At 40.6% G+C, this 14,994-nt stretch overlaps 1 protein-coding gene across 1 annotated transcript in view; it reads right to left on the reverse strand.

Annotated features, from left to right (window-relative positions):
* Positions 1-3,861: 3,861 nt before the first annotated feature.
* The window catches only part of SND1 (staphylococcal nuclease and tudor domain containing 1), a 572,988-nt gene continuing 561,855 nt past the window's right edge, over positions 3,862-14,994 (reverse strand). The window contains exons 23-24 of the mRNA XM_066592191.1: positions 4,606-4,650; positions 3,862-4,378 (exon numbers count right to left, since the gene is read on the reverse strand). Of these exons, the coding sequence (XP_066448288.1) occupies positions 4,313-4,378; positions 4,606-4,650 (111 nt within the window). The 3' untranslated portion in view covers positions 3,862-4,312. The remainder of the gene's footprint in view (positions 4,379-4,605; positions 4,651-14,994) is intronic.

Below are 14,994 nucleotides of genomic sequence, written 5' to 3' on the forward strand. Positions count from 1 at the left end.
ACTTCTAGGGTCTCAGGTGGCAAGACCGTTCATCTAAATCACACCACAACTCTGAATCATTTAGATATCCATCTGAGATGTATCTGCATGCCGAGATTTGCAGCAAAACGACAACTCCTTTTAGGTGCTTGATGTTTTTTTGACAATGAGTGTACAATACATATAGCACTATTTTGTATCAGGTATATTTCCACTTGTTGAAAAATTTCTCATGTTTCTGAGCAATTTAGGAGACTTACTAATTCTATTATTTTTTTAAATTTTGATAAGTTTTTAATTTTAATTCACATTTAATTTATAATTTTTAATGTATATACGTGGTATTGTTGATTAAATGATGCAAATAACTAATTTATTTAATAAATTAATGTAAGGTTATGTACACACACAGGAATTGGTGTAAATTTTCTGCTGCAGAAAATCTGCATCAAATTCGGCATTATACCACTGGTGCGGATTGTGACATTTATCCGCAATGGACTTAACCCTCATTTTTGAAAGGGTGAAATCAACTGCCGATCTGTGTCAAAATCCGCACCAAACGATGCAGATTTGAACCAAAATCCGCTGTATGTGAAAGTACCATTATAAATTTATTTCTAGATGAATGATTAAAAATTAACCTTATATTATACAGTGACCTATGCTAACTAAATAGTATAGGTGGTTGAAATAGAAGGTTAATGTGGGGTTAATATGTGGAAGGGGTTAATAATGAGGTTAACGTCTTGTGTTTTACACATTACAGTATGTTCCTTTTTTCACACTGACAGGAGAGCGGAGGAGAGAGATACTGATGTAACGTTGGCATGCCCAGCACTGTGATTGGCTGTCAGGGATGACACCATTGGGATCGAAAGCAATAAGGTCCCGATAAAAGCAATTGATCAGGCTGGTAGTAGCAGACTGTTTCAGGAGCTCTGGGGTCGCAATCGCCGGTGGAGTCCTCAACATAAATTATGTTGCTACAGCGCAGAGATCAGGTAGCGGCCATGTACATTTACCACCAACCGTCATATTTGAGGCACTCCTGCCCCAAACTATATTTTAGCAATAGACATACCGTGGAGCCATAATGCTGCTTTGGCATCGTGAAACGAGGTCTTGAGCCCCAGCCTATTTACGGGACAAGACTGATGACATCCTCTGTCAGGAACTCCTATATTGGCTGCAGCAATCACATAAGTAAACAACTATGCGGCTTCTGCAGACAAAGTAAACAGACCGACCGGAGGCGCTGCAGTGGGGGTAAGCAGCATGTTAGAGATAAGGGAGTATTATTTTTTTTAATAAATACTTCATTCCCCCTCCTCACCACCAATATATTTACATATCGAAAAACCCATTTAAAGGCTAAGGCCACAGATTTCTTTACCTTAGGTCTGTCTGTCTTCTTGACATTTTGTCATATAATAGTCCAAAGTAAATACAGGAATAGACATAGCATTGGTTGAGCCACACAGCGACCCGACAGGTTGCAGGGTTTTACTGCCATTTCAAGAGCAGCTTCCTATCGTCTATTAGATTGTGTGTATCAGTCTGAGCTAATGCATTCCATAGGTCACAGTAGTAATTTTTGTTAAGAGAAACATAAGGAGATACTCTATAATGAGCTATTGGACAGGAAGAGTAAACATGAACGTTTGCATTTACACAGGGCATACTACACCCCGTTGACTTATCTTTTCAATTCCGTTGTAAAGGTGCATTTACACGGCAAGATGATCGCTCAAAATTCCCGCAAACAGCAGTTTGAGTGACAGTTTTGAGCGATCACTTTGCATAAGCTCTTAAGTAGCTAATTATCTACTTAAGAGCTTATTAGTGTGTAAATTAAGGCTCCTGCTGTTTGCAGAAGACAGTGGGAGCACTGACTTCTGCAAACAGCTGCTTTGTTCTCAGAGCTCTCAGCTGGTATCCCACTAAGGTGATAGCTCCGAGAACAGCAGGAATTGCTTTGTTCTCAAAGCTATCACGGAGAGCTCCATGCGGGATACCAGCTGAAAGAATGCTATGAGCTGGCATCCCGCTGAGAACTCAGCACACGGAGCTGATAAGGCTCATCACTGATTTTTAGCTTTATAGAAATCAGCGATGAACAAATAGTGCACAATGGCAGTGCGTTTAGACACAACGATTATCGCTCAAAAGATGGCTTTTGAGCCATAATCGTTGTGTCTAAATGGGCCTTAAGTCTCAGAAAAAAAAGTCTTACAAAATGTGGAGCATGTCACATTCCATCAGCCTGTCAAATTTTCTTGCAACTTTTCAAATGGTAAAAAAAGAATGTGGACTCATGGGATCTCTGGTACTTCTAAATTGTTACTACAGTATGACACTCTGCTTAACAAATACTACTACACAAAATATCCACTGACTAAATAGCATCATATCCAAGGAATAGTCATAAATGACTCGTACTCAAATTAGACTAATGTTAATTGGCAATCCCCATGAAAGTGTACTTGACCATCTAGGTACAAATGTACACAAATGGTATAACGGTAGTCCTACTTCACTGTGAATCCTCCATGATTGCAGAAGACACTAGGCTCTGTCATTAATACTTTGTCCATTTTTCTGTGGGACTGTAAAAAAATAGGCTGAATAGCAGCAAAATGGTGGATGTCGTCAGCTATCTTGGTAAATGTAAGGTTATCCATTCTGCGCTAAATACAGTACGAGTATGCCATTTACACCCTGAGTGGATCACAGCAGGCGAGTCTACATTGGAGAAGGGTTCAGGGTAACTGCATCATGAATACACACAAATCATAAAAAGAATCCTGGATAAATGAACCAAATTATATGAATAGCATCTCAATTATAACAAATGGTTGTCCAAAAATGTATTTTTCATAGGCTGAAAGGGACTTTATATAAATATGTAAAAGATTCCTTTAAATTGGTGATCATCCACTATTACAGATCCCTCTAAGAACACTACTTGTGCGTAACTATAGAAAGTTGGCTTCTATGGATACTGCTCTATGCCATTCAGTGGTGGTTATCGCCTACCTTTGGATCAATTCTAAGCATAAAGTTTTGAACATGAAGTCACAGGTGCTGGAGGCTCCGTTTGGGTGCCTCCAACACAGGTTTGTCCAGACTCTGGATGAAATGGCGCAAAATTGCTGCAATATTAAATTCAGGAAAATACCAGACAGCAAAATAGAAGCAGGACAGACCTTACGAGGCCTGTTCACACGGGCTACAAAATCATCACTACAAATGCATGTATGTGAAGCCCATGGTTTCCAATGGGTTCTGTCACATGAGAAATGTTTTGTAGCCTGAAAGAACCTATTGGAAACCACGGGCTTCACATACATGCGTTTTGTAGATAGATTTTGTAGTGAGCTTTAGATTTTGTAGTGAGCTTTAGTAGCCCATGTGAAACAAGCCTTATCGTCACAATGAGTTCCATCTGGCACTTTTCAGTTCTGTCATATGTTGAACCCGTTTACTGCAGAGTGTCCGTTTTTCTGTATACACCGGAACAGAAAACGAAAACCCAAAAGCAAATGTGAACAGTGCCTAAGCAGTATACATTTTGGTAGACATCTATATTTTTAACTTTTACATTATTTGCTCGTGTGTATGCATATTACAAGGTCTTAATGCAAAAAAAAAAAAAAATGATTAAAAATGTCACTGCCCGTTTATAGAGAATCCAGTTTGCTGCCGCATTATCCAGAAAAATCTGGAACAAGTGTTTACTTGCTTAGTTATATTCTATATCTATCGTGTAATGGAATGTCGTGAAGCTGCTGTTTAATTTGGATCAGACAGTTATACAATCATCAGACAGACCTCTGCATTGTGAAAATGTAGATTGCAAGACATCACACCACCACAACCTACTTAGAACGCTGTACTTTATTGAGCCATTAAATACACAAGACAAAACATATGACCCTGGACACTGGATATGGGAAAGAACAATTACATGTTTAAGGGCTATAAAGGACTGGACAGAGAAAACTTCATCATTTAATTTGCAGAACATGATTTCCGGACGTAGGACTGAGTTACGAGAAAAAATACAAAACTATTATCAGCCCACGTAATTCATTTTCCATAATAAAAAAAGAAAATAATAACCAAAACACATAAAATAAAAATCATCAGATGTTATATGAACCATGTGCACAGATATTTGGGAAGGTTTTAATTAATGCAAATACTTGTCCAGGAAAAACCCTACAATCCCCTTCCAGTGTATCAGGTGTTCATCTGCTCTCATCAGGGAGCAAGAGATGGAAAGCCAGGAAGAGGGAAGGGTCTCTGTCATCTTTGGAATGGCATCCTTCTAGCGTCTGTAACCGAACTCATCCGCATCATCGGCCCGGAAGTCTCCATAACGCCACAGGTTCAACTATACAAAAAAACATAATAAACATAGTAAAATATGGTTTGGATCTAGAAAAGCAGATAGGACACAGGTTGCACTAAAACTAGAGTTCCCTGGAATAATGCCCAGTCAAACTGTCTTTATAAAATACTATTTATATAATAACGATCCCTAAAAAATGGGCGATTTAACCCCGAGCTGTACTTCAGCTTTCCCACAACTATTAAAAGAAGTATAAAACAGTTACTTACCCTTGCAGACTTAGCAGATTCCTGAGCATTCAAGTACTCTGCAATCTGCAGGTAAGAGAAAAGGAAGATTCAGATGCTCCATATTTTACAAGCAAGAACACAATCACAAGGCATAAGACTTAGCAATAGTATACTGGTGCGTTCTCTGTGCATCACATACAGTAAGTGCAACTCCTTGTGGAGTGTGACAGCAATCTGCTGTGATACTGGGAATCTGAACATCTATTGAGAAGAGGTTATTGTGTCAGGCATGAGCTTGTGAGACTCAGTGGAACGTATAAGCCAACATATCCCCTGATTGCAGAGCTGTAACCGAGCCCAACAAAGCTACTGATTACAGAAGCTTGCAGGAGACAATTTGGTTTTGCCAACAAAGAAAGCCAAGTACAGAACATGATCTGAAAAGCTAAGCTATTAACCCTTGCTTCCGAAATGAAATGAATTCCTCAGTCAAGCAGTAAGCCATAGTAATAAAAGCAATGACAGAAAACAGAGTTAACCATGAAGCCACATTTTGGGCACCGCTCTTATCAGAATTAGAAAGGTCACTAGAAGTGGCCGCAGTGAACGGCTATCGGACTCGACCAGAGCCATTGATGGCTACTTTACGGGGTAGGAGGAAGCCAAGCTGCTATGAATGGATCTCTTATTTGTATGCACTTAGGATACATTTACAAGGCTGATCACAGTTACGGTAGGGATAGCAGAATGGTATATTGTAACTAGTCGTGCACCTGTGTGGCCATCACAGGGCCAGGACAGATTTTCATCCACTTGAAGTAAGCAACGAAGGTTCCTATTAAATGACCACAAACAGAAATGCTGAAAATAATGAGGAATTGATATAGAAAGTATATTGGAATATTGTACAAGTATTCATTGTAGAATGAAGAACATGTGCTTGCTGAAAAGGGAAGAGACCTGAGAACTGGCCAGCATAGCAATTTCTATCATTGCCGCTCTCTTCAACATCAGCATAACCCACGAGGACGGTGAGGGAATGGTCTGAGGCAGGGCTGACTATGAAGGACAGAAATATGCTCATTAGGCGCATGGTCACTCAGTAGTGCTGCGGTCTTGGGTTTAAAGCCAACTAAGGACAATGTTTGTATGTTCGCTCCATGTTGTGTGGGTTTACTCCGGGTACTCCTGTTTCCTCCACTCTCCAAAAAAATGCTAATAGGGGAACTGACATTCTGAGCCACCGTGGAATCAGAACCGAATATCATGATGTACAGTGCTGCAGAATATGTATGCACTATATAAGTGAGTGAAATAAATAATTAATTAGAACACACTAATATGCCAGGTAAACTGGAGGAGAAAGGAGAATATTTTTGCCTACAGATGTAAGCTTCACTAAAAATGTAGGGGGAAATTACGAAGGCACTTGTGCCAGGGTTTTCCAGCGTAAAAAAAGGGGTCACAAATTTTGGCACATGCCTTTTTTCCAACTTTTCTATTCACATTCTATGCTACACATCACTTAAAAGACAAAAAGTGAGAGGGGCTCAGCAGGATAAGCATGGCCCCCAACAGCCTGTCAGATTTACTATAATTTATACCAGAAGCTGTCATAACGACAGGCAAAAGTTGCACCAATTAATAAGTGTACACCTCTGCCTTTGGGGCAGATTTAGTAATACTGTCTAATTGTCTAGTCTAAGATTGCACTGTCTGACTGTCTTTAAATGTGCCAGATTTATCACAGTGGCTCTGCTGAATGAGAATTATGGTATATCTTTAGACTGTTTAAGTCTAACATTCATAGACTAAATGCAGTAAAAAAGTGGTTGTAGGTCCAATCCCTATTTTTAAAAGGGACACGGGACGTATTTCCAAGCTCGACTCCTCTGTTTTTATTAAGAGTAAATCGAGCATACAATAGATGCGTTTCGGGGCTGTTGTGCCTCTTCTTCAGTATTTTAGCTGGGGGATACACAGCCAGCATTGGTGTGTTCTCTTTACAGAGGAGTGGTATATTGTATGCTGGCTTTATTCTTAATAAAAACAGATGAGTCCAGCTCAGAAATACGTCTTTAAGAAAAGGGATTGTGCTTGCAAACACTTTTCCCCCTACATTTATTCCATGTATTTGCATGTCCTCCTGGGAAGGTGTAACGTTTTGTAGTCTGACTGCTCCCTCTCAGACTCATCAAGAAATTAGCAGACTCACTCCCATATATAGAATAAAGGGAGCAGAAAATAAAATAACATTCCTAAACCAAAATATTGGTTTATAGACTCTGAAACTCTCAAGCACATGCTCCGCTCCCTCTTTTATTAGTCTAACTTTATAACATTTATTAGTTGGCTTAGTTTACGACGAAAATTTTGCCATAAGCTGGTTCGCTTGTTGGCATACAGTGTCACATTTAGAGGAGTCGTAAAATGTCTAAAATCATATAAAAACACATGAATATTCATCTTCTGCTGTATGCTGCTCCACTCTTTGCTTACTCCAGGCTGAAAAAGTCGTGTGGCTTGATTACCCATGTGACTGCTGCAGCCAACAGGAGGCCAAAAGGGACATCATCCGCGACATCCCATAAACCTGCCTCAGGTCTTGTATATTAGAAGCCCGCGTGGCGGGTTTATGGGACGTCACCAGGCCTGCCGTTTGAAGTCACCTGTCAGATGTGGCTCCACGATGAGTATATTGATTTTATACTATATAAAATCAATAACTCAGAATAGTCCTTTAGTAGATGTGGCCATATTGCTTTAGCACTATAAAACAAGTTGCAGATATTAACCCAAATAAATATAATTCAGGAGAGCTGCCATACAAAGCACTCAAATACTAAGAAAATATACTATTTTATTTAAAGCAGACTATTAAATCAGCCCCCATCCCTCCTCCATAAGCCTCTTAAGAGATGCCAATTCACCATTTAGCACAACAGAAATGAAGGAGACAAGTTCCTTTGTCCTCCACAATTAGAAGCCAGGGCGGTCATTTACTGGGCAAAATTAGCAGCCATTAGTTTTAATTTTCCCTTTAAATTAAAGTGACCTGTTCTAGTGACAGGTATACATTAAGGTTATGACCTGCAACAACATGTAGAATTAAAACTTGGCCTTAATCAATCAAAACATTTCTTTAGCTACCGCTCGGTTTTTTTGGTGCTTTGGCAAGTCATTGTTTATTGCTGTCGCACAGTTCACATTTCCTGATGTGGGCAGGAAAAGACAAAAAATGAGCCACTGTAAAATGTTCCAATGGAAATTCCACATAAAAGCTCTTAAAAGATCACAGTCGTACATTAAAGGGGGCGGAAAATCAACAAACTTTAAATAGTTTTTTTTGCCATGAAGTTCAGGTTCATTTTTAGAGAATGTGTGTAACATTGGTCACTAGGCTAAACAATGGTGAAAGCAACTCTCCGGTTATTGGACAGAAGTCTGTCCCCGGACTGGAGAGGATATATTACCTGTAGTTGTTCTGCCATTCCTCTGATCTGAGCTGCGTCCAAAAGGAGGTGCTTGTCTCTGTTAGTTCACCTCAGAAACGCGTTGCAGCGTTTTGGACCTGATGTATGTACTCGCTTTACCTTGGCAATAACTGCTTCACTGCTATTGTTGGCAATTTGCTCTGTTTTTGGATAAGTCTTGGCAGTGATTTGCTATAGAGTCAATTTGTAGTGGGGAAACTTTGTTCCACCACTCTTCCCCAGTAGCAAGTTACATTCTTCCTTTGAGGTATTATGTCATATTGTATTATTTGAGGATATACCCAAGCTCGGTTTTCTTTTGCCTTTGATAAATTCCTGCATTCTGGTAAATGGGTCCAGGTGTCGTTGGGTTCATCAACTGCAGCCTCCAAGTGGATGTCCAGAACTGGACGGGGATTTCTCTTGTGGCGTAGTTCATTAAATAGACTTAGCTAAAGACTGACGAGGCTTATAGGTGTGGTGGTCTGCCTTCTGACCAGGGCAATACCACCACGCTAAGTGAGTTTATTAATACTGAAGTTTATACCCTTCCACTGGTAGGTTTCTTTGGAGTGCTGTCCTGCAGTTTTTTAAAATTCTTTTGTTTGTCCCTCTGATCCGCGGATTCTGGGTCCTATTTTAGCCATTGAAGATGGCCAATACAATCTTCAGACTACTTAATCCCCACAGTACATTGGTAGTGCTAGACTACTAATGCACCATACCTGCTCTATGACTGGCCAGAGCTGCTCATGTGATCAGCACCGGCCAGTCAGAGAACAGTGCATACTGTACATTAGGTAGGTAGAAAATTGCTTCAGTCATCTTGGATGGCCAAAAACAGGGGCTGAAACGGGTGGATCAGAGGGGCATGAGAATAACAATTGCAGGTAATATACCCTCTACGCTCTCCTATCCCAGGAGTGAATCTTGTCCTGAAAAAGAGGGCCGCTTTAATACACGTATTTGACATTGTATATAATTTATAGCACTTTAGGATCAGTATTTGTATTCTATATTATTGAGATCAGCATATGAAGGGAGGATAAAATGTGTCTGTATAATTCAGACATCTTCTATGAGTTTATTTTATTGTGTGGGCACCAGGGCAATGCTTTCTGCCATGTGGCTGTGTAGTCTTGGCCTTATACGTCTGTTCTCTAATGCTTTATCTGACTATATTTTATGGTAATACTTAATACAATAAGCATTATCGTTTAGAATCATTTGGTGTTGTGCTTTTATTTTTCTCCAGACCGAACAAAATACATATTCTATATGCGGCAATGTTCTTGGAATGAGAACAGCCACTTGTCTGCCTCATGGCACTTCATCATGTCTGTGCGATTCCAAGGAGCTGCACCCAGTTCCTGAACACTATGAATTCTCAGTGTATTGATTTACATTAGTTGGGCACTGGGGCTTGCAGTGGTCAATAACTTCTCCTGAATATCAATTAAAATTCCTCCTGTAAATAAGTCTGTTAATGAGCTATCGAGTTGTGTAGGGGGAAGGGAGGGTCATCTCCACTTTGTCAATTTCAGTTTTTCTGTTCTGAAGTGGCCGCATGATCAGTTTCTCAAGTGCGATGTTACATTATGGTTACACGAGTAGTAGCCTGCAGAAACAGTTCACAACACTATGAAGCATTGCCAATATCTAATGTGGAGAATGCATTTAGCGATAATGCTGATACCAATTTAATAGGATCCTTAATGATAATGAAAAATTGCTTTGATGTTGTTGTGGACAGACTCATTACCATATGTAGATGATACAGACACATTGTTCTACTCTCTAACACCTCCCCAGAGTACATCACTAAGCTCAAGAGCTTCTGCCTTGTATGCCTCGTCTTGCTATATGCTGCGTTTTCTGGATCAGTTATGTAAACAATATGGTAGGATTTCTTCTAACACAACACAAGCATCTTACAAAATGTTCAGTTGTCACTTCATGTTGAGGGTATAAGTATCCTAGGGTCATACAGATGGCAATAACATACGCTGAAGCACATTGTTCCTGTAAATTGTATTCAGATGCTGGTAAAACTGTACACCGCAGAGCACCAAGCTTCAAAAACCCTTCACTTTTTAACAAAAACTTCTAAAATGGATGCATTCTCCCATATATTGATTAGAAATAACTATAAAATCGGTAGTATGGGTCCATTGTCCGCAAAATGCTGGGCATCCTGCCAATAAGTCTCCGTGATGTACACTGCCCGTGCTTTTCTTCTACCACAGCATATATTTCATCCATATTAAAATTCTTTTACCAGTGTAAGTTTTTACAGATTGATGAGGGAAGAGTAAACATATCCAGAGAACAAAAAGGGAACGACAGTCAACAGCAAAGACAGAAGGAGAAAAGTAGATTAAAGTTTGGGAGCTGTCAAGAAAAAAAAAACAAAAAACAAAACACCACAATAATAAATGTATAGTTTCTGTAACTCGACATGAATGAGTCTTAAAATGTGCCAAATTATAAAAAAAAATATTCTGGATTAGGCTATTTTCACACTGCGTTAATTGCCTCTGCTTAATGTATATGCCGGGATGTATAAATTGGAGGGATGTCTCCAACAGATGCCATACAGTCAACCATAGAGTCTAATTGTAGAGAAAAATGTGTACATTTAACATAATGGTTTTTTACTGGAGAACGTTTTATGGAATAATGTAGTTTACCGTTCTATTTCATTGTCTCTTTTTTAGCAGTAAACTGATGTATACCAGCTGCCCAGTGACCAAAAGAGTTCTTTTGGCATCTGGCTGACTGATTGGCCCCTATGGGACAGTTTAGAGGGTACATCTTGATAGGGATGATGCTCAGAAAAGACCCAAGTGCAACTTCTTAAATACAATATCAAGCATTATAGCAGAACTCAGCCGTAAAGGAACTGAAAGTAAAAATCCAACAACATCCTTTACACATTGAACCATTACAATTCTTTTAAATCAAGTCAGTAATTCAAACGGTTGTTTCTTGCATCACAGTCATTGCTCCCCTAGCCATTAAATGCTTAGTACTTTGCCAGGTATTGGGGTTATACTATGTCAACTCTGCCATTTAGCCACTCATCTGACCACCTTCACAGATTTCTTTCTTAACAATAGAACCTTCTTCACCAAACACACACAACCATCTCATTCTATTTTCCCCATAGCTACGGTCCTTCTATCTGCTTCTCCTTATTGCTGGTAATATAGATCCTAATCCTGGGCCCCTCAGCACATTCTCACCATTATATCTCCCTATCATCAGCAACTAATTAACCCAAACTTTAGTAACACTTTAAATCTCAAACCCAATTTACTTGATCCCTGCTCCCCAGTCCATTTCTCTGAAGTATTATGGTACTCACATTCTGTCTGGAATAAACTTTCCTACATCCACAAGCTTTTTAATTTCTGTCAACCTATACTTCCTGGGCGTAACTGAAACATAGCTGATCGCCTCTGACATAGCCTTCCTAGCTGCATTGTCTTATAGCGGCCTACAACTTACTCACGTTCCCTGACCCAGAAAGAGCATGCTGGAGAAGTCGGCCTTGTCAAATAACTGCACCTTCAACCTAATACCATCTCAACCCTTCTTAACTTTGAAGTGCACTCTGTCCATATCTACTCTCCTCGTACACTCCAAGTGGCCATCATCTGCCGACCTCCAGGCCCTGCCACAAACTTTAACGACCATGACTATATGACCTCTGCAAGCTTCTGCAATGAGCTTTAACGTCCCTAACTACATGGCCTATGCAAGGCCCTGCCACGAGCTTTAACATCCACTTCCCTACGTGGCTCCTACACATCTTGCAAATGACATCCTTACAATCATCATGTGGACTGCAACATTCAACACTAAAAAAGTCTCTCAAATTCGGTCCTTTCCTCCTCATCATCATGCTTTCATTATCATTCACCTAGACTACTCCAAACCCTTCTCTGTGTCCTCCCATCCAACACTTTTGCGACCCTCCAAATCAAGCCTTTAACTCTGCTGCCCATCTAATCCAGCTCTCCTCTAGTTACTCCTTTGCCTCTTCCCTCTGTCAATTCCTTTACTGGTACCCACTGCCCAGCGAACTCTGTTCAAAATATTACCAATAGCATAAAAAGTAGACCACAACCTGTCCCCTCCAAACATCTCTGACCCAATCTACCAATACCTTCCAACGCACATTTGCTGATCTTCACTTTTTTACTCATCAAACAACCCAGCTAACATTTCTCCTCAGAATCTCCTATACTCTGGAACTGACTACTCCAAACGATCAAACTCTTCCATTTTTTTTAAACCATTAAAAACAACCCAAAAGCCCACCTCTTTAGATAAGTCTGCAGCCTAGAATAATGCCTACTGCTACCTCACTACCATGTGAGCAGCTTCTACCCTCACCTACTGCCTTCCTGTCTCTATTCCACTGCAGTTTGATGCCCTTGAGGGTAGGTTTTTTTCTCCCTCTGTGTTAGTTTGTCACCCATTTAGGTATGTTTACTGTTCTTGCTTTTTCCTTGTTATGCACGGTAAACCCCTTTTCAAATGTGCAGCGCCATGCTTTAAAAGTAAATAATAATAATAAGTCATGCATATATGTTGAAAATGTAGCAGAAATGAAATGTGAATGCAGCCTTACTTGAGAGAGATAGAAAAATAAGTAAAAGTAAGCATGCTGCATTATTTTGTCTGGCATTTTATGCTGGATCTGCACCAGAAGCTCTAAAAAGAGCCTTCAATGCAGATATGAAGAGAACCTTATAGAACTTTAAAAACAAAAGAAAATTAAGCCAAAATATGCTATTAATCCACTCATGTAGCAAGCAATTGAGGGAAATTGGGTATGTCCAAGAAAGTAAACCTCAGTTGCCAAGATTTAGGAAATAACTGTATTTTATCCTCTCTCATGCAGCACCACCTGGTACTGGTGTATTATGTCACCACCAGAAGTTAGGGGTGGTGACATAATACACCAGCATTGACAGTTGTTAATGCCCCCAGCTTCTGATTGACTGGGGGAGTGTTTAATCCCACAACTCTTGCCATGGTCGGGGAGCACAGCGGGAACAGCGAAAGTGTAAGCGCCTATTCAAGTGCCGTTGTGGTCCAGGAGGAGAGACCGAACATCGGCAGTGGCACTGACAGTGACCCCTATTGCAGTTGCGTCCTGGGACCGGCACGGGCGGGGGCCCTATTGAATTGCATCCTTGGAGCGCAGGACCTATTCAAGTGCCTTCCTATCAGCAGCAGCACGGGCGTCAAGAGATGGTGGCTCCTACTGACGTTGCGTCCTGGTCATGCAGCACAGACTGCCGAACATGAGGGAGCAGCAGCAACACAGACAATGGCCAACAGAAGTGTCACGGCGTGCGGCCGGAACGGAGCATACAGGTGGCACAGCAGGTGCCAGAAGTGCGCGGGGTAGCGGTTGCGCTGATGGAAGGGGGACCCTCAAGCCAGGTAAAAAGCTATAGACACGCTGCTGCTATCAGTGGGGCTGCAGCAGGCATCCCCCTTCCATCTGCAATTCTGCCAATCAGGAGCAAGGAGTGTGATAGGGGCATTTCTCCATGCAACCCCTGTCAAACCCCTAGCTTCCGGTGGCATCAAGATACACCAGTACTGCACCATCCTTGAGACCGTAGCATGAACTGGGCCAATTATAAGAGTGGTTGAAAGCCACTGAGAGCCAACATAAATTTTAGATGCCATACAAATGTACTGTGAAAGTTTATGCTGCTGATTATTGAACCCAAGGGGTTTATCAGCCAAGAGACAGGCCGACAGGGAAAGAGCAAATAAATCATCGCTAGATACAAACTCTAGATATAAAACTAGCAACTTACCTCCAGAAAAAACTCACCAATGGGCACGTTCACCAAATATATATCGTCGAACCCAGTGAATTACAACCTCCAAAACAGTGTTTCTCAACTCCAGTCCTCAGGGACCCCAACAGCTAATGTTTTCAGGATATCCTATAGTATGAACACCTGTGGCAATGTTTGAGGCACCAACTATAATTACATCACCTGTGCAATGCTGAGGAAATTCTGAAAACATGACCTGTTGGCGGTCCCTGAGGACTGGAGTTGAAAATCATTGCTTTAAAACACTTTGGTGAAGTATTTGGGGAGAATTTATGGATTGTCGGAAGAACTAGATAAGTTCTGTGTAATATCTTAAATGATGATTCAGCTGAAGTAACCTGATGGCTGAGTTTTGATATAAAAATACAGCAGTGCTGCCACCGAGGTAAAGGGAGAGATATATTTAGATCTAGTTCTCAGCGTTGCATAAATGGGAGCTTATCTCCCGATGGGGGCTGATTCATGCTGACAGAGTATTTTTCTATAAATTGCTAGGGCGTGAGGAGCTTATATAGTTGCATAAAATGGTGCAATAATGTCAAACCTTTGTCTCGCCACCAAAGGAACCTATCACTATGGGTACTTACAGTAAAGGCTTGGTTGGGGATAATAGGTAGCAAAGGGGAAAGAGCTGACATCAATGAATACTTAAATATTCTTCTCCAATTTAGGAAAAGATGATAGGTCACAGGTGAAAGATGCTATATAATTGTGGGGTTTATATTTTTGTCCCCCAAAATAGAATTGAGCTCAATTGGGGCTAAAACAGAAGCTTCAAGTTTCACCCATAAGGGGGCCTTCAGTCCTGCGGAGATATGGGAAATTTGTGACATCTGGGATGCTAAAAAATACTTTCACAAATTGGGAACTAAAAGACCTCCAACCCGTCTGTGATAATACATCATTTTATTTTGTAAATAAAACAAAAAATTGACTGCTGCATATCTTTCAAGTTAGTAAGAGAGACATTAATAGGGGGGCATCTAAAAAGGCAAAGAAGGCATAGTAAAACACATTTTGACTGAGTTTATGCGTCCTATCCAAGAAAGAGTGGGCTGATCCCATCTCTCCATTTCGGATTTGAG

The sequence above is a fragment of the Eleutherodactylus coqui genome, chromosome 2 (genome assembly GCF_035609145.1).
Source record: "Eleutherodactylus coqui strain aEleCoq1 chromosome 2, aEleCoq1.hap1, whole genome shotgun sequence".
NCBI classification, from domain to species: domain Eukaryota; kingdom Metazoa; phylum Chordata; class Amphibia; order Anura; family Eleutherodactylidae; genus Eleutherodactylus; species Eleutherodactylus coqui.